Source organism: Armigeres subalbatus, chromosome 3 (genome assembly GCF_024139115.2).
Source record: "Armigeres subalbatus isolate Guangzhou_Male chromosome 3, GZ_Asu_2, whole genome shotgun sequence".
Classification (NCBI taxonomy): Eukaryota; Metazoa; Arthropoda; class Insecta; order Diptera; family Culicidae; genus Armigeres; species Armigeres subalbatus.
The window spans coordinates 83,611,367-83,634,236 of record NC_085141.1 but is presented as its reverse complement, the minus strand read 5'-3'; the positions used below and the strand labels follow the sequence as shown (position 1 = coordinate 83,634,236).

The 22,870-nt window shown below is 39.8% G+C and overlaps 1 protein-coding gene across 4 annotated transcripts in view; it reads right to left on the bottom strand.

Annotated features, from left to right (window-relative positions):
* Positions 1 to 5,096: 5,096 nt before the first annotated feature.
* LOC134219743 (choline transporter-like protein 1) overlaps positions 5,097 to 22,870 on the bottom strand; it is a 40,062-nt gene continuing 22,288 nt past the window's right edge. For 3 of the 4 annotated variants that reach the window (XM_062698606.1, XM_062698607.1, XM_062698608.1), the window contains 5 exons: positions 7,272 to 7,375; positions 6,711 to 7,197; positions 6,275 to 6,643; positions 5,834 to 6,214; positions 5,097 to 5,478 (listed from right to left, as the gene is read on the bottom strand). In XM_062698606.1, coding sequence (XP_062554590.1) covers positions 5,239 to 5,478; positions 5,834 to 6,214; positions 6,275 to 6,643; positions 6,711 to 7,197; positions 7,272 to 7,375 — 1,581 coding nt within the window. In that variant the 3' untranslated portion in view covers positions 5,097 to 5,238. Of the gene's footprint in view, positions 5,479 to 5,833; positions 6,215 to 6,274; positions 6,644 to 6,710; positions 7,198 to 7,271; positions 7,376 to 7,506; positions 7,543 to 22,870 lie in introns of those variants that run through there. The other variant, XM_062698609.1, reaches the window with a different exon arrangement.

Genomic DNA, 22,870 nt, shown 5'->3' with positions numbered 1-22,870 from the left:
ATGTACAAATGCAAAAAATGACGAACATGGTATTGTTTGTCAAAAAGTAAGCGTTTTTATTTTACTTCATTGAGGGGACAGCTTTGAGACATAAATGTTTAAATAAAATAGCGATAGATATTTAAAATATAATGCGGGTTGAACTTGAAATAATGTTCCTGAAAAAATTATCAAAAGGTTCGGCATTCGAGCTGCAATTAATATTTGTTCTGCGCGACCCACCAACAATCCGCTCGCGACCCCCCTGGTGGTCGGGACCCACAGTTTGGGAAACCATGCCTTAGATTCACCTCCGTCGTGAGTGCCCTCACATTGACCGTCTCGCTTAGGACTTCCTCCGCCAACTTCGTGTAGGCGGCGCCCTTTTGCGGGACGCCGAGCTTCAGCTCGAGGATCATCTCGCCCGTCCGGGTACGTCTTATTCAACGTACGTCGGCGCCAAGTTCACCGAGCTTGACGTCATCATCGCCTTCAAGACGTCCGAGTACTTAGACTTCTTGCTACCCTCATTCGCCTGGGCCTTCTTTTCGGCCCTTGACGTCTTCGGTTTCCTCTTGTTCTTTACCAGGGTCCAGGAGGCGTCATCCCTCTCTATTTCTCTGGTCTGGAGCGGCTGAGAGCTCTCAGCCTGCCGTAACCCCTTACCACCGTCTTTCCTAGGTGGACGGACCTTTCCAGGTCCTTCCTCCCCCGGTTTTGGAGGCACCTGGCCAGGGTTCAGCTTTCCAGCCCCACTACCCTTGCTCGGGGTAGTAACCCTCCGCGTTTTGGAGCGGTCCCCAGAGAGCTTGGGATCCTTGGGCCTCAGTCTGGGTAGACCTCGACTCCACGGATTTCACGGGTTCACAGTTGGCCTTCCCAAGCTCCCCTTGAGGTCCTTAATGATATTATGCTTCGAAGACGCAAAGTCGATGATGGCGTCCAGCTGTTCCGTCGCCATCTCGAAGGCCGAAAGCCCATCGCGTTTGCGGTTAATCGCCCTCACAAGCCATGGGCCGTCCATAACCTCTACTACCACTAATTGAAGAATTGACTTGGTTTTCCATTTTGATCCCACGAGTTGCTCGGGAGAAGAGGTCCACCACGCCAGAGCCCAGCATGACGCGATAAGGGACAATTACTGTGGAGGGTGCCCAGGTACCCCACAGGCTCCGTTAAGAGCCTAGCTCATTATTTCATCCCCCTGGCCATGCATCCCCTCGGCACGGGTCGCTTAACGCCTTGGGATTAGGGGTTAGGGACGATGGTCCTTTTTATATGGAAGGTTTATTTTAATTTTTGTATGGATCGTAGCGCTTGGCCAGGTCTCCTCCCTCTCCTTACAGCGTTACGTAATTGTAAAAGGCACCTTCGTAAAAATGTACTCGGTAGGTTGGAAATGGGCTAGTGCGCTTTGACCAGCACAGCTTTCCGCGAGCGGTAATAACCGCCAATTTGTCTGTCGGTCTCGATAGTTTTTGATGCTCTTAGCGGCTTCAATTTATCGTCAATCACGTGACTCAATACATTATCATATAGTCTGAAAGATGCCGAAAGTCTCTGGAAAAGAAGATACTGGAAGGCCTACAAAAAATGTTATTACGCTTCCGAGGTGAGCCAGCCTAGGGCTGAAAGCCTCGCAAATAAAGATAATAATAATGATGTTATTACGCTTCGAAAATTGATTGTTCAAACCATATGCAAGAATTTCAATGTTTCAGCCAGCACTACCGGGCAACCTATGGTTTTCGGAGAGCAAAACCCATTTTGTTTTTTGTCGGCATTTTTACTTTGTGAAATCATTCCGAGAAACTCCCATCTATCTATCTATCTATTCTATCTATCTATCTATCTATCTTCTATCTATATATATAAAACTCAATGTTTGTATGTTTGTATGTATGTTTGTATGTATGTTCCAGCATAACTTCTGAACCCATTTACCGATTTTAACCAAATTTGGAACACACATTCTTTATCTTAAGGAGACGACGATAGGGTGGTTAGGCATGCTCCTTGGAAAAGGGGGAGGGTGTGGGGGGAGGAGTATTGCTTAGTTATCGATCAACTCAGTGTAAATTCTGAACCCCTTGGCCGATTTCAACCAAATTTGAAACACAAATTCTTTATCTTACAGAGGGGACGATAGAGGGGTTAGGCATGCTCTTTGAAAAAGGGGGAGGGTGTGGGGGAGGGGTATATCTTAGTTATCGATCTACGCAGTGTAAATTCTGAACCCCTTGGCCGATTTCGACCAAATTTGGAACGCAAATTCCTTATCTTAAAAAGGGGACGAGAGGGGGTTAAGCATGCTCTTTGGAAAAGGGGGAGGGTATGGGGGGAGGGGTATTGCTTAGTTATCGATCAACTCAGTGTAAATTCTGAACCCCTTGGCCGATTTCAACCAAATTTGGAACACAAACTCTTTATCTTAAGGAGGGGACGATAGGGGGGTTGAGCATGCTCTTTGGAAAAGGGGGAGGGTGTGGGGGGAGGGGTATTGCTTAATTATCGATCAACGCAGTGTAAATTTTGAACCCCTTGGCCGATTCCGACCAAATTTGGAACACAAATTCCTTATCTTAAGAAGGGGACAATAAGGGGTTAAGCATGCTCTTTGGAAAAGAGGGAGGGTGTGGGGGAGGGGTATTGCTTAGTTATCGATCAACTCAATGTACATTCTGAACCCCTTGACCGATTTCAAACAAATTCGGAGCACAAATTCTTTGTCATAAGGAGACGACGATAGGAGATTAGGGATGCTCTTTACAAAAGAGGGAGGGTATGGGGGAGGGGTATTGATTAGCAATCGATCAACTCAATGTAAATCCTGAGCCTCATGACCGATTTGAACCAAATTTGTATCAAGTATCGTCTGTCCTAGAGAAGCGATTTTAGTGGATGTGGTCAAGTAATTTTAAAAGGGGGAGTTGTGGGAGAGGGGTATTGTTTAGTTATCGATCAATTCAGCATGACTTCTGAACCCATTTATCGATGTCCACCAAATTTGGAACCCATATTATCTGTCTAAGGAAGACTATATCAGACTGGGTAGGAGTGCCATAGCTCAATGAGAAAGAGGGTATATTCATTAAACGAACAGTTTAGTATACCTTTTTATCGCATAGGTCAATTCAAACCAAGCACGTAAACACGTAATCCCTACCCAAAGGAAACAATTATAGAGAGGCTGGAAGGGACTTTTGGAATGGGAGGGGGGTATTGGGATTGGGTATTGTTGTTCATCGGAATAATGGTATGCCCAGTGAAAAGCAATGAATAATGAGTTTTCTTCTGAATGGTGGATGTGATTGCTTCTTTAAAAGTAGGCATTTGCCCGCAATGAGGCAATGATGGGTGTGATCCCTTCTTTAAAAATATGCGTTGCCCGGAAAATGGCATCGATGAATGTTTCTCCTTCTTTAGAATTAGACGTTTGCCCGGAATAAGACCTATCAAACGCACAATCCCTTCTTCAAAATCAGTCAATGTTTTCAAAAGCCTTCTTTTAATCAAATAATAAAGTATGAATAAGTAAACACAATTACCCTGATGACCAATTGGTTTTATCATTTTCCTATTGTAAAAGAAAACTGCAAACCAAACTGGCAATTCCGAGCAAGGCCGGGTACATAAAGCTAGTTAGCTCTAAAGCCCTATAAGATCAATAATTTTAAAATAACACTCAATCCACGTAGTTCGGCAGTGCTGGCAAAATAAACGCATATGGTTTGAACACTAAATTTTCGAACCATTATATTTTTTTCTCGTGGACGTTCCAGCAACGTACCTTCTTCGGAAAAGTTTTTCGGTATCCTTTACTGCCGTAACAAGCATGGTTGTCCCATGTCGTTTTTATACGATATCATTCTCACTGTGCTGGCGATGTCGCATTTGCTCATGGCTAAGCTTGCCAGCAATCCTTTCTAGTTCTTATTCCATAGATGAATTCTTTTGTTGGTTACCAGGGCTAAACCGACTAAAAACGACATGTGACAACTATGTTTGGGGCGGCAGTTTAGGTTATACTTTAACCCTTTATAAGGCAGACGAATCTAAACAATAAATTAACAAAAACAACAATAGGACACAATGTTGACATGGTATTAAACTCAAATGTATGTTTGTTATACATTAAACAGTTCAGAAACATTGAAAAATTGGTGGCAATATAGTTGCCACTGCCCGCGAAGCGGGACAACATTGGTGGCAATATAGTTGCCACTGCCCGGCAAGCGAAAAAACAGGCAACAAAAAAAAATATAAAAAGATTTTTAAAAATTTGGTTTTTCGTAGAACCAGTCAAATCAAGGTACGTCTCATTTTTTGGTGAAGAGTCCTATTCAGAAAACGCATAATAAGTGAAAAAAATGTCGCGTTTTTTCTCCCAAGGGGGGACCCTTGGGAAAACAACACAATTTCGTCAAAAATCCAAAAACCAAATATACAAAAAGGCAAAATTTTTTTAACGCTAATCACGTAGTAATCTAACACAGGAGTTTTAAAATAATTGATACCAACGGGAAAAAATATATCTTTGTCGTTTTTTTAACGAATTATAACTGAAAATTCTTCTTCCACTCGAAACTTACGATCTGTTCGTAAAAAAACTGTTCTCAAATTGACATTTCAATTTTTTTATGGCTCAAATTCACTCATAAAGTCACTACATGTGAAATAATAAGTAGAGCTCTTGTTAATAAATAGAAAAACATATTATTTGTTGGTGGCAATATAGTTGCCACTGCCTTATAAAGGGTTAACACAATATGCCACTTGGTTTACGGTGAACTGAAACATCTGGTTAGTAAAAATGCAAAAATAATCGTTCTCCCATACTCATTTTCATACAAACTTCAAACGCGATGCGGAAACCGAGGATCCAACCAATCGGGCCCAAATTATGCACAGCTGTTTAGGATCCAGAATAGCTTCAAAAATCATTGATTTGAAAAAAATGATCATGACGCCCCACTTTAATAACTATGGAAGGGAGTTAATTGTAAAATTTTGCAATTTACAACTACGAATTGTACGATCATAAATGCTGAGATGGTGTTTGTCATTGTAAAGATCTAATAGTCAATTTGTCATCAATATCACACAAAAAGCATTGATGAAGTTCTCGTTGTTTTTTTTATTGAAGCCATAATTATAAAAGCATCACACGACACACGCACACACAATATGATAGAAAGAACTTATAAATTTTCATTCTCGAAGTCATTGTCCTTTAGTACTTAAAACCTTAAATCTTATTCAGTCCACTGTTTCCGAGATAGTTTTGGATAATCTCCTTTTCGCATCGGTTCCTTTGTCATTGGTCCACGCACCTCCTTCCTTTAATGTGCTTGCCGTGCGGGAGTCGTACACTGCTAGTGCCTTTTTAGAGTTCTGGACAAACTCCATCAGGCCACGGGACATGTAATATGGCCGACTTATGCCATCATTGCACTCGCAGTCCTCACAGAAGCATATAAATATAGTATCAACGGTCATCTGTCAAAATCAAATAGAATAACAATTTTTTGGTTCAAATAGGTTCAAATAAATTTGATTGCATATTTATTGGGTATTGACCAGCTGACAAGAACATTAATTACAGTCTTTGAAAACACGATATTCATTTGCACACCATGTGAAAGATTTAGTTCGAAAAATTCATTGGAGGTAACCACTTTTTCGGTGGAGTTGAACCCACGACCCAGTATGCTAGACAGGTGCTTTCGTCACTGGGCTACGAAGGTACGAAGGACCTTTAAATGTTGCATGCACATCGAGTTTTCAAACATTGTAATATATATATATATATATTTTTTTTTTCTCTGCAAATATGTTGTTACTTGAAATTTACCTCATAGACCGTCACGAAGCAATGAGCCACCAAGTATGCAAAAATGCCCACCAAAATGATTGGAACGTATGGATGGTGCAATCCTGTTTTCTTCTGGATGAGTTCCATTCCAACAAGACATGTGACGACAACTACGAACACTTTGGCGAGGACTAGGACGAAATCGCCGACCGAGTTTATCGCAAAAACGCGAAGAGCATTGGTCGTCAATACTTTGAAAGCCTTTTTACCCGCTTTGCAAAAAGGATCACCATGCATCGCCGTCATGATGTAGGCATTCCGTGTCAAATATTGAAGAAACTTCTCGAAACACTGTAAACAACACTGGCAACACTCGAAGATACAGTTGGTCAATTTGTTCTGCCGATCGTGGACATAGTACTGGAAAAATGAAACAATAGTTGGTAAAAATATTTAAAAAAATAATTGTTAACAAATTACCATAAGAAGTTTCAATACTGTACGCAAGAATTGAACTACAGCAATAATGAATGACCCCAGCGCTACAGTTCCCATGTGATACCGTAGCAAATTGCTAAAGCTTTTCAAAATCGGACTCCCGAGCTTTGTCTTGTTACGCGTGAAGAACCAACAGGCGACTGCCCCGGCTATCACCATGTGCTGACAACCGATGATGAATTGACAAAACCAGAAAAACGCCAACAGATTGTACCATCGAGTGAAGAGCATCGTCGAATCCTTGATGTACTTAGCGCTTTGATTATTCTCCACCTTCAGCATTCCTGAGCTTTCCACCCACATTGTGAAGTATATGTACAAAGCGATAACCGACGCGATCGATATGAATGTCTGAAAGGCGTACATTATTGATATTATTCAAATATAAAGTTCGTATAGTAATATATTCATTTCCAACCAGTATGGGCTCCAGCAGTAAAAATGGCATACTGGAAATGGCCTTTCCCGCTTCGCGGAACAGCTGCACCACCAACCGAATCCTCTTCCTCATGACCAGCACAATCAGGTACACGATAATGGTGGCAACCGTTGCAGCAATGGCGTAGTACATGTAGTTATTGACTCGCATCTTTGCCCCTTCGCTGGCTTCGTCAGGAACGTTTTGTTTTTCCCAGTTCCACTTGACCCAGAGCCAGATGGTTCCCACGGTACAAGCCACAATGACAGCCAGTAGCACCAACCATACGATAAAACCCGGGAGGAATCTCAGCAGTATCAGTGTCAGCAACGAAAACGCGAATGCAATTGCACAAAGCCACAGTATTTCCATGTAACATGATTCAATGTCCTCCGATACTTCCTGGAAAAAGTTTCTCAGTCCAGTACGGGTGGCTACGTCGTTGGCGGGGTTTTCTTTGCGTATGCACCGGTTCAGGAATGGCTTACTGTGGATTATACGCAGTAAAGGATTATAAGTATGCATTGCAAAAACCCTTTAAGTAAACAAACATGCACTTACTATCCTTCAACGTCTTCACACTTCGAAACACACTGCCGGTGTAAGTCGGATGATGTTCCTGAAGTCTCTACCAAGAGATATTTCTGTTCAGTACGATCTGTACCCTATAGGATTGAAAAATGGAAATAGTTCATTGATTTGAGTCTTACATAACTGATATTATAATTAAACAATCTAACTCATTCATGTACATAAAACTAGTGCTGTAATTTTCGTTTTTGGACCATTTGACGACCATTTGACTCAAATCCCGAACACTGGCGATTTAGCGTCTCTTATAGCGACTCTTATTCGAACCACGTGTTGCTGTCTAAGGTGCCTTCCAGAGTAGACGCGTTTACGCGACGTCGCACGAAAACTGCTCGCAAAGGAATAACAATCACTTATGGGAATCGTGATACGGATTCACTTTTTAAAAAAGACTTAGTAACTCTAAAATACTTTTATTAATAATACTAACACAATACAGCACCACCGGTGATTGTCCAAAGCTGCCAAAGGAAAGAGAACGCGCCACGCGTTCGCGGGTTATTTATAATGTACAAACTGCTGATCTAGCAGTTTGGGTCGTCCACGTTGTCTGACTGCAATTGGTGCACCTGAGTGGCACGATGTTCCGATGTTTCCATAACGGCTCCCCTTTTAGTTTGAAAGCCGTCCTCGGCTTTCTTCTATTGCTGTGGGATAAGTGGTATATCTCTTGACTCGGGACATCCATCAGTTGCTAGGCTGAAATTGATATGAATATCCTCTTTTGTGTTAAGTGTGAGATGTTTTCTCCAACTAAATATTTTAAAGATGATGGCTATGATCAGGCCCAGGATACATATGATTATAACTGTTGTTGATAATGAGGTTAACCATCCAAACATATGTAGTTTCCAATGCAGATTGTTCGTAGTTAAGTTGAGATGATCTATCTGGTTTCTGTGTTCTAAATGCATCTCTTGCAGATGCTGTAACGGGATATTGTTTATCAGTATAGTTGGACTGACCTTAATTCCTGTGGTAGGGATGAATGGTTGAATTTCCATGTCGGAGTTAGCATACTCCTCGTCGTCCAGCTTCACAGTACAATTGGAGTATTGTATGAGGAATGACCCATTGAGTAATCGTTCGGATGAACAATTTGATGAAAGTGTAATGTTGGATCCTGTAACCATGATGTTCCATAGGACATTTGGCTGTGTGTTGTCCTGAAACTAATTGTTGAATGCACTCCGTAAGCGGTTCCAAGTTGCTGGAGGAACAAATAGAGAGATCTTTCATCTTTGTGAATTGAAAGTTTTTGTCAAGTTTCTCATACGTTTCTCAAACAAGTGATTTTTCTGAATTTGTTTATTATTTTCTCGTCTGGACTTCCAGAAATGTATTTCCACGCTCTACCTAATGATTCCCATCATTTGATTCGCTGTGGCCTAATTCTATTGAACAACAGATTAATTCTGCCCATTTTTCTCCTGATAGATAACTCGAAAAAGGTCTGATTAAGCTTTCCGGTTTGGGCTACATTATTGTACACATCTATTGTCGATTCAATGGTGGTAAGGTTTATCGGATGCATTATTCTGAAAAAGCTGTTACTGATCCTAGCTTCTCCTAAGGGAATCATTATGATTGGATTTTGTTTTACATCGTGTAGTCTTAAATCCGTTAGAGTCGTCTGCGTCAGTATACCGAGCCATAATCTGTAAGGAAGTCGGAAAGCAAGTTTTAGTCAGTTTGTTACTTCTTTGTATCTTTTTTATGAATTTTGATTCATGTTGCGTCCGTAATTGTTTTTTCGTTTTGTTCTTTGATATCTACTAGTCTATATCGGTTGCTAAAAGGAGAGGCTTTTCCCTTCGTCTTAACTAAAACCGTATCGTCTCCAATATCCTCGTAGTCTTTGTCATGTATTTTAATTTTGGAATTATGTTTGTTAGCCTCAAATACAATATTGTCTCTTGCTGTCATAATAGTGCGTTGTTTTGTTAGGTTAATGTCCTGTAAGTCTAATGACGTCGAGTTTCCAAATACTATTTGTCTCGGTGCTAAATTCGTCGTGGCATGTTTTGTGTCGTTGTAAAGGGCAGTCGTCATGGACAGTCCTTGGTAAAGTGAAAGTTGGTCGAATTTCCTGCGGTTGGCCATATACATTTCTAAAAGTGTATTATGGAACCTCTCGATGGTGCCATTACTGTTGCTACTACTAGCGTAGTGAACGGCAACACCATGGGTTTCTAGAAATTCCCTCAAATTTTGACTGCGGAAATAAGTGGCTTGATCGCAAGTTAATTGTTTCGGTAGGCCAAAAATTTTGAATTGCTTGATGAGCGTTTCAATGATTTCTTCTGGAGTTTCGTTAATGATTTTGTAAATTTGCGCAAATTTGGAAAAGGAGTCTATAATTGTTAGAAACTTTTCGTTTTCTTTCACGTAGACGTCCATGAATAGACTTTCTAAAGGTCTTTCATAAATTCTACGTGTGATTGGAATTTTAAAGGGATGACGCTCATATTTAGCGTACTTACAATCCCAGCATTTTTTTTACAAAGGTCCTAACAATTGAAGACATGTTTGGGAAGTAGACTGATTGACGAATCTCTTCATATGTGAGTTTCCAACTTCTATGATTAAAGTTGTGACTCTTACGAACAAATTCGTCTTGGTCTTTTTTAGAAATTAGATCTGGTAGCTTAAGATTACAGAATTGTACTCGCATTCCCTTGAAATGTTTATCTAGAATGGTTATCTGGTGGAATACATGTCTACTATAACCTGAAAAGATAAAATAATAAATGTGAGGGGACTTTCTTCTATTATTGGAAATATGAATGATGAGCTGATTTCTGAATTTATTTATGATTTCCGGCCCATATAAAGGATCGTTTTCATGTACTTCGTTTTCTAAAATGGTTTGTAAGTTTATTTCAGATTCATCCACGCGAGGTATTCGAGATAATCCATCGGCTACCACGTTTTGTTTTCCTTTCTTGTAAACCAATTGGAAATCGAATTGCTCCAGATATAACCGTTGACGAGTTACTCGTCCTGTTGCATCTGTTAATTTAATTTCCTTCGTCAATGGCTCATGGTCCGTGTAAATAGTAAAACTTCTACCATACAAATATAATCGAAATTTCTTTGCAGCGTAATAGATATAGCTAAAAGTTCTTTCGCAGTTGCGGAATACTTTTCCTCTGCTTTTGTCAGTGTTCGCGAAAGGTACGCAATTGGTCTTTCGTGTCCATTAGGGATCCTATAATGAGAGATATGCAAATACTTTTCCAGACGATTTAGCAACGCTGTTACTTTTGTTAGCAAACGCTTCCAGCACTTGCCGCAGCGCAAAATGTTGAAGCTTGTATATGACTTTGCATTTGATAACAATTTGGATTATGTTTGTCTGTCCACTTACAGTGTTTAAATAAGCATTACCACTAAAATAAAAGTGCAATACAAACAGGCGAAACACGATACATAAACTATATTACTTCTACTCGCGAAAGTAAAACAAATTGTTTATTCGATGAAACTTTTCTTAAAATCTATCTCAATACCTCCCAATCTGCAACAATAACAACGTTCATTTGGCTCACGTTTTGACAGTTCTCAATGCTCGATTGGCTTACAATGGCCGCTTTCGCATATCTCTCATTATAGGATCCCTAGTGTCCATCTACCATTTGCGTCAATACTGCGCCGATAGCATAGTTTTATGCGTCGGTAGTTAGTATGAACGGTTCGTTAAAGTCTGGATAACTCAAGAGTAGTGTTGTACTCATAATATCCTTTAACTTAGCGAAGGCAGATTCATATTCAGGATTGGTATTAATTGATTTATTCTTGCCACGAAGTTGGCTAGTCATTGGTTTTGCAATTTTTGCAAATCCTGGTACAAATCTTCTGTAGTAGGAGATTGTTCCGAGAAACGACTTAAGTTCTTTTGATGTTTTCGGTAGAGGCGAATTTTTAATTGCCTCAACTTTCTTTGGGTTCGGTTTCACCCCGTCTGTAGAGACGACGTGTCCAAGGAATTCTACTTCCTTACGAAAAAATTCAGACTTATCGCATTGTACCTTAAGGTTAGCATCTTTAAGGGTTTGTAAGATTTTCTGAATGTCCTTCATATGCTCATCTAAAGAAGTTGAAAAGATAATGATGTCGTCCATATAGACGAAACATCTTATCCCCAGATGTTTTCGTAGAACAGCATCCATTAAACGTTGGAATGTCGCGGGCGCATTCTTCAACCCGAACGGCATTCTCAAAAACTCGTATTTTCCATTGTCGACATTGGATGCCGTCTTTGGAATATCATTCGGCTCCACCTCTACCTGGTGAAAACCACTGGCTAAATCGAGTAAAGAAAAGTATTGTGCTTTTCCGAGGCGATCCAAAATCTCGCTGATCTCGGGTATAGGATATCTATCTGCTGGCGTTAATTTATTCAGTTTCCTGTAATCTACAACTACGCGATATTTCTTTATACCTGAATTATCCGTTTTCTTTGGGACCACCCAGATCGGGGAAGTCCATGGAGAAGAGGATTCTCTTATGATTCCAGTCTCCAACATTTTCTGAATTTGCTCACTTACTTTTTCCCGTAGATTGCATGGGTACTTGTAAGTTCGTTGGTGAATGGGGTTACTTTCACCGGTTTCTATTTTGTGCTTTACTTGATGGGTGAAATCCAATTTCTGTCCATCATGGAAGAAAACACTCTTGAAGGGCCGAAGAGTTTTGGCTAATAATTTAACCTCTTCTTTATTCAAATGTTCTGCAGGGAAGTTAAGCTGCGGAAAAGTTTCATGTTGGTTGAGAAAGAAACGTTCATTCTCAAAAGGTTTTAATCTCTCCAGTTTGGCTTGCCTAGTAGTAAACAAGTGTACAGTGGCATGATTATTTCTAGCCGCATAAAGGCCAGGTCGTAATGTGACACCTGTCGTCAAATTAATTTCTTCCTCAATGAGAAATGCCCCGTCTGCAGTAGTCGGTATCTCTATGAGGGTTTCCGTTTGTTCCTGAAAGTTCATGGAACTTGGGTAGTATTTATCTAAAGGATATTTTATATCTCCAATCGAAAGTTCATGGCTACCGGTATCGATTTTGGCATTCATAGTAGCCAAATTTTCATACCCGATAAGACCGTCGAAAAAGTTATGGAATTTGAATACGTGGTACGGTAGAGTTTTATCAAAGCTTCTAGGAAACATATTGACATGCAATACTTTATCAATAACAAATGTACCATTTTGATTAGTCACTATTGCGGGTCGATTGGTTTCCTGGCACTTTAACACATGCTCCGGATTAATGTACGATTTATTCGCTCCAGTGTCTATCAAGAAAGTCAATATCCCTTTATTAGACTTGTAGCGAATAAACGGTATAAAATTGTTTACGTTGTTGGGAGATCGTCTTCCTCTAAGTGAAAATTTGACACGTTGGGTTGCATCGTTCTACGCGGTTCTACCTTGCACATTGTCATCCTCATCGTCTTCGTCATCGTCATCGTTATCTACGTCTACTTCGTTCGCGTGGAACTCTGATTTGAGGCATTCCACGGGGGCATGTCAGTCGATCCTGAGCGACCATTTCGAAAATATTTGAAACTCTGCACAGTTTTTCAATTTCATCTAAATCGTCATTTTTCGATATCAAATCTTCATATTGAGTCACGACTAACTTTTCAAAAGGGTGTATGTGAAAATGGTTCAAAAATATTTAAAAAGCTGCACAGCAAAAACGGAATGTTCGATTGTTATGATTTTTTCAGCAAAGTTAGACAACTAAATGGTGATTCTTAAGAAAATGTGCACAGTAAAAAAAATTTTTTTTTTGCCTTTAAAAATATCATTTTTGTCACAAAAACTCAAATATCTCAAAACCCTATCTTTTTTCGAACGTAATTTTTTTAGGGAAAACGGTCCATTATATTAGCTATCTACCATAAAAATTTGGTGATGGTAAACTAATAAACAAAAAAGTTATGACATTTCAAACATCTCACAATTTTCACATTTAGTAAAAAAAATTTTTTTCTGTGTAAGTTATTTCGAGAATTGCAGTTTGATGCAGATTTTATTGTTAAGGGACGTGATTTAAACAAGTTGTTTCCATGATATTTTGATTTAATTATTCATAGCATCTATAAGAAACTTAGACACGATCCAGTGTTGTGATCAAAAGTATTGATAGTGTCATAATTTTCATTGCACGTGACTGGCGAAAAATTCTTTTAATAGTGTTGAAACCTGTTGATAATAACGTTGATAGAAACATATCAGAAATGTTATTTTTAAGACAAAAGCTGCAAAATCAAAGATTTATATACACGTGTACGTCTATAGTTTACCTGCAAAAAATATACCTCTTAGAGAATAGACTTTATGATCGGAAGGAAACGGGTATCTTCAACAACAACAAATGCATGATAGGTACATACCATGACAATGCACGCAAAAAAGCAAAAAAATTACTACTACTAAGGTTGTTAAAGATCTTATAGTAATTTTTTTCTTCAGTCAAGCAAATGACACCAAACTAGTCAGTAAAAACTTAAAAGTGATTTTGTTTATTGAAATATTACGAACAACATGAGTAGCCGCTTTCTCAACTGTTGTAGGCCGTTTGATGGAAAAAAGTGTTCAAAAGAGTTACGAAATCTCACCGAAAGCACCATTGATAAACTGAAAGCGACTGGTTATGCTCCAATGTCCACATTGAATACAAATTTACGCATTCGCACGTCCTGCCGTCTAAACGTTGACAAAAGAGCAATCTGTATATCATCGGTTGAGCAGAGCGCAGGAAGTTCGAAAACGACAGCAACTGAGGAATTGCCAGATGTATCGACAACAACTGAGGAATTACCAGAAGTATTAAGTGCTGAGAGCCTTGCCACCGTACCATCAGCGAAATCTGTATCAACAAATCAATCGGAAGATGAGTGTATCCAAAAGGTCAACATCGAACGCTTTAACGAGGGCATAGCTGGGATAAAAGTGACTCTGATTAAATGGAGTAACATGGACTACGTTTATTACCCGGAGAAAAATACCGTGAAATAAACGAAGCTGTACGAAGAAACCTCTTCAAATTAGGACCTGATGATGTGGAAAATACAGACTACGATGAGGTAATTATAAATATGAAGGAAAGGTTCTCGAATGCAGCCACGACAAGGAAAGAAAAATTATTGATTTTGTCGATGCTGCCAAGTTCGTGGTCTATTCAGGATGCCATTGATGAGTTCAAAACCAATAGAAATACAGTAAAAGAGGCAAAACAATTGAAGAATAACTGTCTTTCAACCAAAAATACTAGGTCTAGTACTGCATTAACAGATGAGACAAAAGAAATAGTAGTTCAATATTTTGAAGATGATGAAGTAAGTCGAGCTATGCCTGGTCAAAAGATTATGTATCAGTAAAAAAGATGGAAAGCGTCAAGCAATCCAAAAACGATTAATGATGACGACTTTGAAAGAAGCGTACACACGCTTCAAGGAAATTCACGATAATATTAAAATAGGTTTTCCTCATTTGCAAGCCTTCGGCCAAGGCAATGTAAGCTTCTTTCCAATTCAGGAACACATAATGTGTGTGTGTGCACAACCCATGAGAATATTAATCTTATTTTACATAGTTTGAAAAGAATCAATTTAACAAAGGATATTAAAATGTTAACTGGTAGTCTTTTGTGTGAAAATACAACATCAAATTGCTATCTACGATCTTGTTCGGATTGTCCAGATTCTTCATCATTGGAAAATACTTTATTCGCTGAGTTTGAAGAAAAATATATTGATCAGTTATCATTTGAGCAATGCCCAGACAACCAGAATGCATGCATAATAGAATTGTTTTTCTGTTATGCGATGCCTATGCGCACAAATTTCATCGCTTACCAGTCGCGAAAACACTTTTTACGTACAAAAGTGGAGGCGATATAAGTGTATTTCTTATCCGACGTTGCACGGAAGTGTATGCGATGTGCACGATTTTTATGCGAGTTTGTTCGTTATGCATTGCGATGTAGTTTGTGATAACAAACTCTGTTTGACAGATAATCCGATTTCATGTGAGTTTGATTGCAGGAATATGCGATGTCAACAAATGAAGCTGGAATAAACTCGTAAAATAGCCTACTGTGCGGGAAAATTTATAAATAAACTGATGAGCTTTGCACAACAATGCGAATCTGATGAAACTTGGATCGGTAAACGATTTTGATCGTGCATTCTTATGCGATGTGTGGTTGTCTGGGTGGGTGACCACGGATAGGTGTGACATAGAAACTATTGTAAAACCTGTAGATGAGTTTGTGTCATATTTTTGCTTGAAATTAGAAAGTTCAATCCCTCACGATTTCATTAAAACAGAACAATCCAGCTTTTTAAAAAATACGAAAAATACATTACAAAATGGTGAATTTTTAGTCATTTGTGATTTTTCTGAAAATTACAGCTTTGTATTGCAAGATGAAGTGCAGTCCCATCACTGGAACGTACAACAAGCTACAATTCATCCATTCGTTATTTATTTTAATGGAAGTACGCAAATTGAACACTTAAGTTTTATTATAATTTCCGAAGATTTAAGACACGATTCAGTATCCGTAAACTTGTTCATTGAAAAAATGATTAACTTTTACGCGTTGATAAGCATAAAGAAGTCAAAAGATATATTTCATGTCTGATGGAGCAGCGTCGCAGTACAAAAATCGTAAGAATTTTTCGAGCCTATGTCAATTTAAATCAATGTACGGAATTGATGCAGAATGGCATTTTTTGCTACATCACATGGCAAAGGTCCTTGTGATGCTATTGGAGGAACAATAAAGCGCATGGCCAGAAGAGCAAGTTTAGCCAAAGAACGTGAGCATCCAATTAAAACTGCGAAAGAACTTTTGATTGGGCAAATCGTAGAAAAGAAAAAGATTTAACCAAATTATCATTTTGTTTTACTACTACTGAAGAGTACGAAATAAAGGCTTCAGAGCTCAGCGAGCAATTTGATAACGCGAAAACGATCCAAGGAACCCAAAAATTTCACTGTTTCATTCCATTGTCGGAAAATAAAATTAAAGCAAAACTATACTCAAACTGTGCTGATAATAATTCAAAAGTGTTCGATATTTTAAAAAATTTGAATAGAAATAAATAAAAAATAAGTATTAATAAACTGTTTTCATGATATCATAACCCATACCAAAATTCAAACCCAAAACTCTTAGAGTTTCTATAACAACATTGTGTAACTGCCACATTTAATTTAATACTTAGGATAATATTAATTCATTTTTATTTATTTATACATATAATATTTATACATATAATATACATAATATCGATAAATACATAAATATGGAATATCATACAAACAACTTGTTTAACTCACGCAAGGCCCTTAACAATAAAATCAGCATCAAACTGCGATTCTTGAAAAAAAAATACACGGAAATTTTTTTTGTTTACTATATGTGAAAATTGTGAAATGTTTGAAATGTCATAACTTTTTTGTTTATTAGTTTACCATCACCAAATTTTTATGGTAGATAACTAATATAATGGACCGTTTTCCTAAAAAATTACGTTCGAAAAAAGATAGGGTTTTGAGATATTTGAGTTTTGTTACAAAATGATATTTTAAAGGCAAAAAATTTTTTTTTACTGTGCACATTTTTTAAGAATCACCATTTAGTTGTCTAACTTTGCTGAAAAAATCATAACAATCGAACATTCCGTTTTTGCTGTGCAGCTTTTTAAATATTTTTGAACCATTTTCACATACACCCTTTTGAAAAGTTAGTCGTGACTCAATATGAAGATTTGATATCGAAAAATGACGATTTAGATGAAATTGAAAAACTGTGCAAAGTTTCAACTCAATAGAAAATCATGAATTAAAAATTTTCTTAAATTTTGATGCTGTTGCTTGGAATCGCTCATGGGGGTTTCGAATTTGTATGCTGCTTAGGGGAGCTACTCGAGGGGCCGTTGCTTTTGTTGGGAAATTTGTTGAATTGAGATTTCGCGGGTCTAGATCTAATTTCCGCGTTCTGGTTTATACACACTGACTCGTATGCATCTTCTAAGGTTTTAGGCTTGGATAATCTAATGATAGCGGATAGAGGTTCTCCGATATTGTCAAGATATCGAGTAACGGTTAGTATATCTATGATTTCCTTTCCTGTGATGGGATTGGAATTCAAGTTAGATTTAAGTCTTGTGTTAATCTCCTTGCATTCGTTAAAGAATTTCAGGTGACTTTTATCACTTTTCTTAATGTTAAACAGTGTCGACACATTTGTCGCAAAGTCAAATCGATCACCGTATTGTTCTAACAGGATCTGTTTGATACCAACAATGGTATCAGGATCGCCATTTGCGCATACAATCGCGCGAGCGTCTCCTCTTATTTTATTTTGTATCGCTCTAATATACATAGAGCTTAGTGAATCGGGCCGGCCGTTGGCCCCCTTTATCTTGAACATTTCATATAGCTCGTCTACTTCCCGTAGCCAGCTTGAAAGTTCTTTCTTACTACCGGAAAACTCCGATAGGTTCTTGATGGGATCGGGGATAGTAAATTTACTACTATTTCCCGACGTCATCAATGCCTTGATGCTCAATTTCAGCCTTCAGCGCCTCAATCTCTGACTGCCTGGTCTCTGGCATTGTTTTAGTGAATTATTTTATAAAAGATAATAAAATGAGTTACTCACGTAAATGATATCCACATCCGAGGGGTTTGATGATCACGTTGTTGCAGGTTCGCGTGCGACGGGATTTTTACCACTTTTAAACACCTCACGATCCCACTTCTGACACCACTTATGGGAATCGTGATACGGATTCACTTTTTAAAAAAGACTTAGTAACTCTAAAACACTTTTATTAATAATACTAACACAATACAGCACCACCGGTGATTGTCCAAAGCTGCCAAAGGAAAGAGAACGCGCCACGCGTTCGCGGGTTATTTATAATGTAAAAACTGCTGATCTAGCAGTTTGGGTCGTCCACGTTGTCTGACTGCAATTGGTGCACCTGAGTGGCACGATGTTCCGATGTTTCCATAACGATCATTAATAATCTCTCAACGCATGCTCAAACAATATTTAAAAACAACACGTGCTTTCCAAGATGGCCGATTATTGGCTTTGTTGTATATGTAATCACCTTAAAGGCATATCTTTTCAGAGTGGGGCTCTCGGAGGGCAATCTATGTGTTTGTGTGGAGGAAGATCAGGATATCGATCATGTCGTGTGGGCGTGCGAGGAGCAACACGGGTTCGAGGAAGACAACAAAAGCCTATTGGGGAAGTGTTGGCGGTCCTTGATATTGAATGTATGTCTCTTGGCACTATCTATCTTCTTCTTCAATGGCTCTACATTCCTTCCAACTGGAACTTGGCCTGCTTTCCAACTTAGCATTCTATTAGCATGCCCTCAGTTATTAATTAAAAGCTTTTCTATGCCCGCCATTGCATGGGTATGTAACTTGTGTGGCAAGTACAATGGGTACACTATGGCCAGGCTGTCGAGAATGTTTTCCATCCAAAAACACCCTAGACCGGACCGAGAATCGAACTCGCCATCTCCGGATTGGCAATCATACGCCTTTGCTCGCAAGGCTACTGGGGACCCTACTTTCTATAGTCGTTCCCAATTACGAAAGTTTTCCTCTTGTTGTCCATTTCTTCTTCTTCTTCTTTATTCTGCTTCGGATCTGATCCTAATGTTGAGGGCCAGCTGCTATGACTATATGCCCTGTTTACATTGAATGTTTCTTACAATTTCAATTTTGCTGTTCGCACATATTCCACCACTTCGTAGTATATTTTCTGATCCTTGGTTTTAAAAAGATCTTCGAGGTTTTGGTACCGACCATTGAATGAAAATTTGCTCTTGATATTATTGAATCTAGGGCAATGCAGAATTATATGTTCCGCCGTCTCTGGTTCCGCGCACATGTCACAGTCAGTGTCTTCTACTAGCTTCATTACTCCTAGCCAGTACTTCGAATAATTGTCTTCTTCTTATTGGCATTACATCCCCACACTGGTACAGAGCCGCCTCGCAGCTTAGTGTTCATTAAAGCACTTCCACAGTTATTAACTGCGAGGTTTCTAAGCCAGGTTACCATTTCTGCATTCGTATATCATGAGGCTAACACGATGATACTTTTATGCCCAGGGAAGTCGAGACAATTTCCAATCCAAAAATTGCCTAGACCGGCACCGGGAATCGAACCCAGCCACCCTCAGCATGGTCTTGCTTTGTACCCGCTCCTTACCGCACGGCTAAGGAGGGCCCCTTTCGAATAATTGTGGCCAGTCATAATACGGTTCAAAAGCCTGACATCAGTTCCCTTCATGTTGAAATTAGTGAACCATGGTTTTTCGCCAAAGTTCGGGTGGAGATTATGAAATGATTTTCCTTTCGCTTGAGAATATTCTTCATACCATTTTGCTGCTTCGTTGTCCTTAAGCTTTCTGAAGTATTGATGGGCATCCTTTGCCAAAAGGGTATTCTTCAGCGGATTTTCTGTCTGTTGCAAACTTCTTTTTGCTAATAGATCTGCTATATCGTTTCCGAGAATTGATATATGGCTCGGTATCCACTGCAGACTAGTGTTCAGTCTGGCTGCAATTTCCACCAAGAGTTTTTCCCCTTCGCCGCATTCTTGGAGGTTATTTAACATGATGCAAGCCGATTTTGAATCCGTATAAATCACACAATCGGTGATGTTGCTGTTGTCTAATATTCGTAATGCTTCACGTATTGCAATAAGTTCCGCACTAGTGATGCTAGTTTCCTTTTCCAGGCTACGAGATATCCGTTGTTTGGAGTAGTCCATGTAGACACCAATAGCGCATCTATCTGCTTCTTTAGATGCATCCGTGAAAATCCTCTTCCTATTCTTGAACTCCCCGTTCATTACACAAAGAACATGTTGCTTGATCTGTTTCTGATTGGTGTTCTGTTTATAACTGCAGCATGCTCAAACCACTTAGCGCTAACCACATCTCTCTTGCTGCTACGTATTCCAGTCTGATGTTCATCGGGCCCTGTCCACTGAGTGCCATCAGTGCATTTATTGGAGTTGTTTTCGTTGTTCCTGTGGCTTTGCGAAGACTTTGGTTGTTCAGCACTTCAATAATCCTTTTGTTTGTACGTTTGGCATTGTTGTGGACACAGCATCCATACTCTATGATGCTCCAAGCCGTTGTGAATCTTCAACATACTTTGAGGATGCGCACCGTATTTTGTTCCAGAGAGCACCTTCAGCATATTAGTTCTTTCCCTTACTTTCTCTGCTACGATTCTTATGTGTGTTCCAAATCCCAGTGATCTATCCATGGTCACTCCTAGATAGGCTTACCAGATGATTTTTTCTGAAAGGAGACATTTGGTTCTACGGGTAGTTGTAAAGGAGGACATATGAAAAAGTGTTTATTTTTACTCTGTGATTTTTGGGTAAATGTTTTGAACAGTATATTTTCGCATTTCTTACAATATTTATCAGATTTTCTGACAGCATTCGTCATTAGTATGCGCCTGGTACACGATAAAAAAACAAACCCAACCATGCTTTCGCTCATCTATAGATTCTACTAGCGGCTACCATCTACCAAAGCTGTGGAACCACCAACAAGCTGGGAACCTGCTTTATAGTGCTGGGCAAGATGCAGCCAATCAACGCAAGGATGTGCAAGCACGACAACGGCCAACGATGCATAATCTTCGCATCCTCCCGCGGAATGGTAGTCCGAAGCACTTTTTTCCCCCGCAAGAATATCCACAAGGCCACATGAAAATCACCTAATCAAGTAATGGAAAACCAAATCGACCACGTTCTAATCGACGGCAAATTCTTTTCTAACATCACGAACGTCCGCACTTACCGCAGTGCGAATATTAATTGAATCCGACCACTACCTCGTTGCAGTATGTCTGCGATCAAAACTCTCGACGGTGTACGCCACGCGTCGGAGTCGTCCGCCGCAGCTAAACATTGGGCGGCTACAAGACGGTAGACTAGCCTAAGACTACGCGTAGTAGGTAGAAGTGGCACTCACAACGGAAAAGCAGCTAGGCGCAGTGTCTCTTGAGGATGGCTAGAGAGAAATTCGATCCTCCATTGGAAGCACCGCAACCGCTGCACTAGGCACGGTGCCTCCTGATCAGAGAAACAACTACAGTCGCCTCTCCACATCTCGATATTGAAGGAATCATCGAGATAGGGAGAGATCGAGGAATAGAAGGAAAATTGAAATGGCTGCTAGATCCAAAAAAGCTCGTTGCTAAGAAAAGCGACAACAAAACAAGTGTCATATCTTGTTGTTGATATGTTTGTTATTGTCCATAGATGGTCTAGCAGCCTAAAAATTTGAACGTATCTGTCGCGACCGGCCAATATGGTGGCCTCTCTGATGACAGTTCTAGTCTTCCGTACGATCCGTGGGCGCCCTGGTCTCGCTGCTGCTGTTTGGCATCATCCTTTTGGCAGCAGCGAAGAAAACTCTTTAAAAACTTCGCTGCGGACGCCAAAGGCCAGGATGAGCCATCGAGAACCTTCTTCCGCATCTCGTCCGACTGCTGGTTCCTCGGCTGGTTAATGTCATCCGCCGCCAAGTTGCTTCCATCCTCGGTTTGGTTGTCGGTGCTAGAGTAGTCCTCCTTTCCTGCTGCTGGTGTTGTTTGTCCGTCTGCATCCGTTAGTAAACTGAAACTTGTTACGGTCTGTGCACGGCTATTTATGCCCAATAAGTGCATGGTCTGATAGTGATGTGCAAACGATGTCCCAATCGGAAGACATACGTTCAAGCACGCTCGCAATTGCCGGACATACGATGTAGTTGTCAGACGTACGTTCATACGTTTGCATAGTATTGGGAAGGCTATGCAATTTATTCGATTTTAAACATGTAAAATGTTTTTTTTGTGTTACATATTTTTGAACCTGCAATAAATTGAACTGGCTGCTGTTACTCCTACAATATCGACATAAGGAGAGTGAATCCAGAACAAAATATGATCAGAACACATCGAGATAGAGAGATATCGAGATAGGGAGGTTATCGAGATGTAGAGTACACAAATGTATGTAGATTGAAGGGACCGTGGAAACCATCGACATAGGGAGAGATATCGAGATACAGAACATCGAGATGTAGAGAGTCGACTGTAGTATGACGGTGAATGTGAGCAGTTAGTTGAGGAAAAAAATGCAGCATGGGTGAGATTGCTGCAACCCCGCACGAGGGCGAACGAGGCACGATACAAACGGGCGCGGAACAAACTCGAAAACTCGATTTTTCGGAGGAAAAAGCGCCAGCAGGAAGATCAAGACCGCGAAGAGACGGAGCAACTGTACCGCGCCAATAACGTACGAAAGTTCTATGAGAAGTTGAACCGTTCACGTAAGGACCACGTGCCACAGCCTGATATGTGTAAGGACATAAACGGGAACCTTCTTACGAACGAGCGTGAGGTGATTCAAAGGTGGCGGCAGCACTACAAAGAACACTCCAGGAAATCCAGGAGGATATGGTTTGCAGAAATCGCTCTCAATAGATAACGAACAACGATAAAAGAGAGGCAA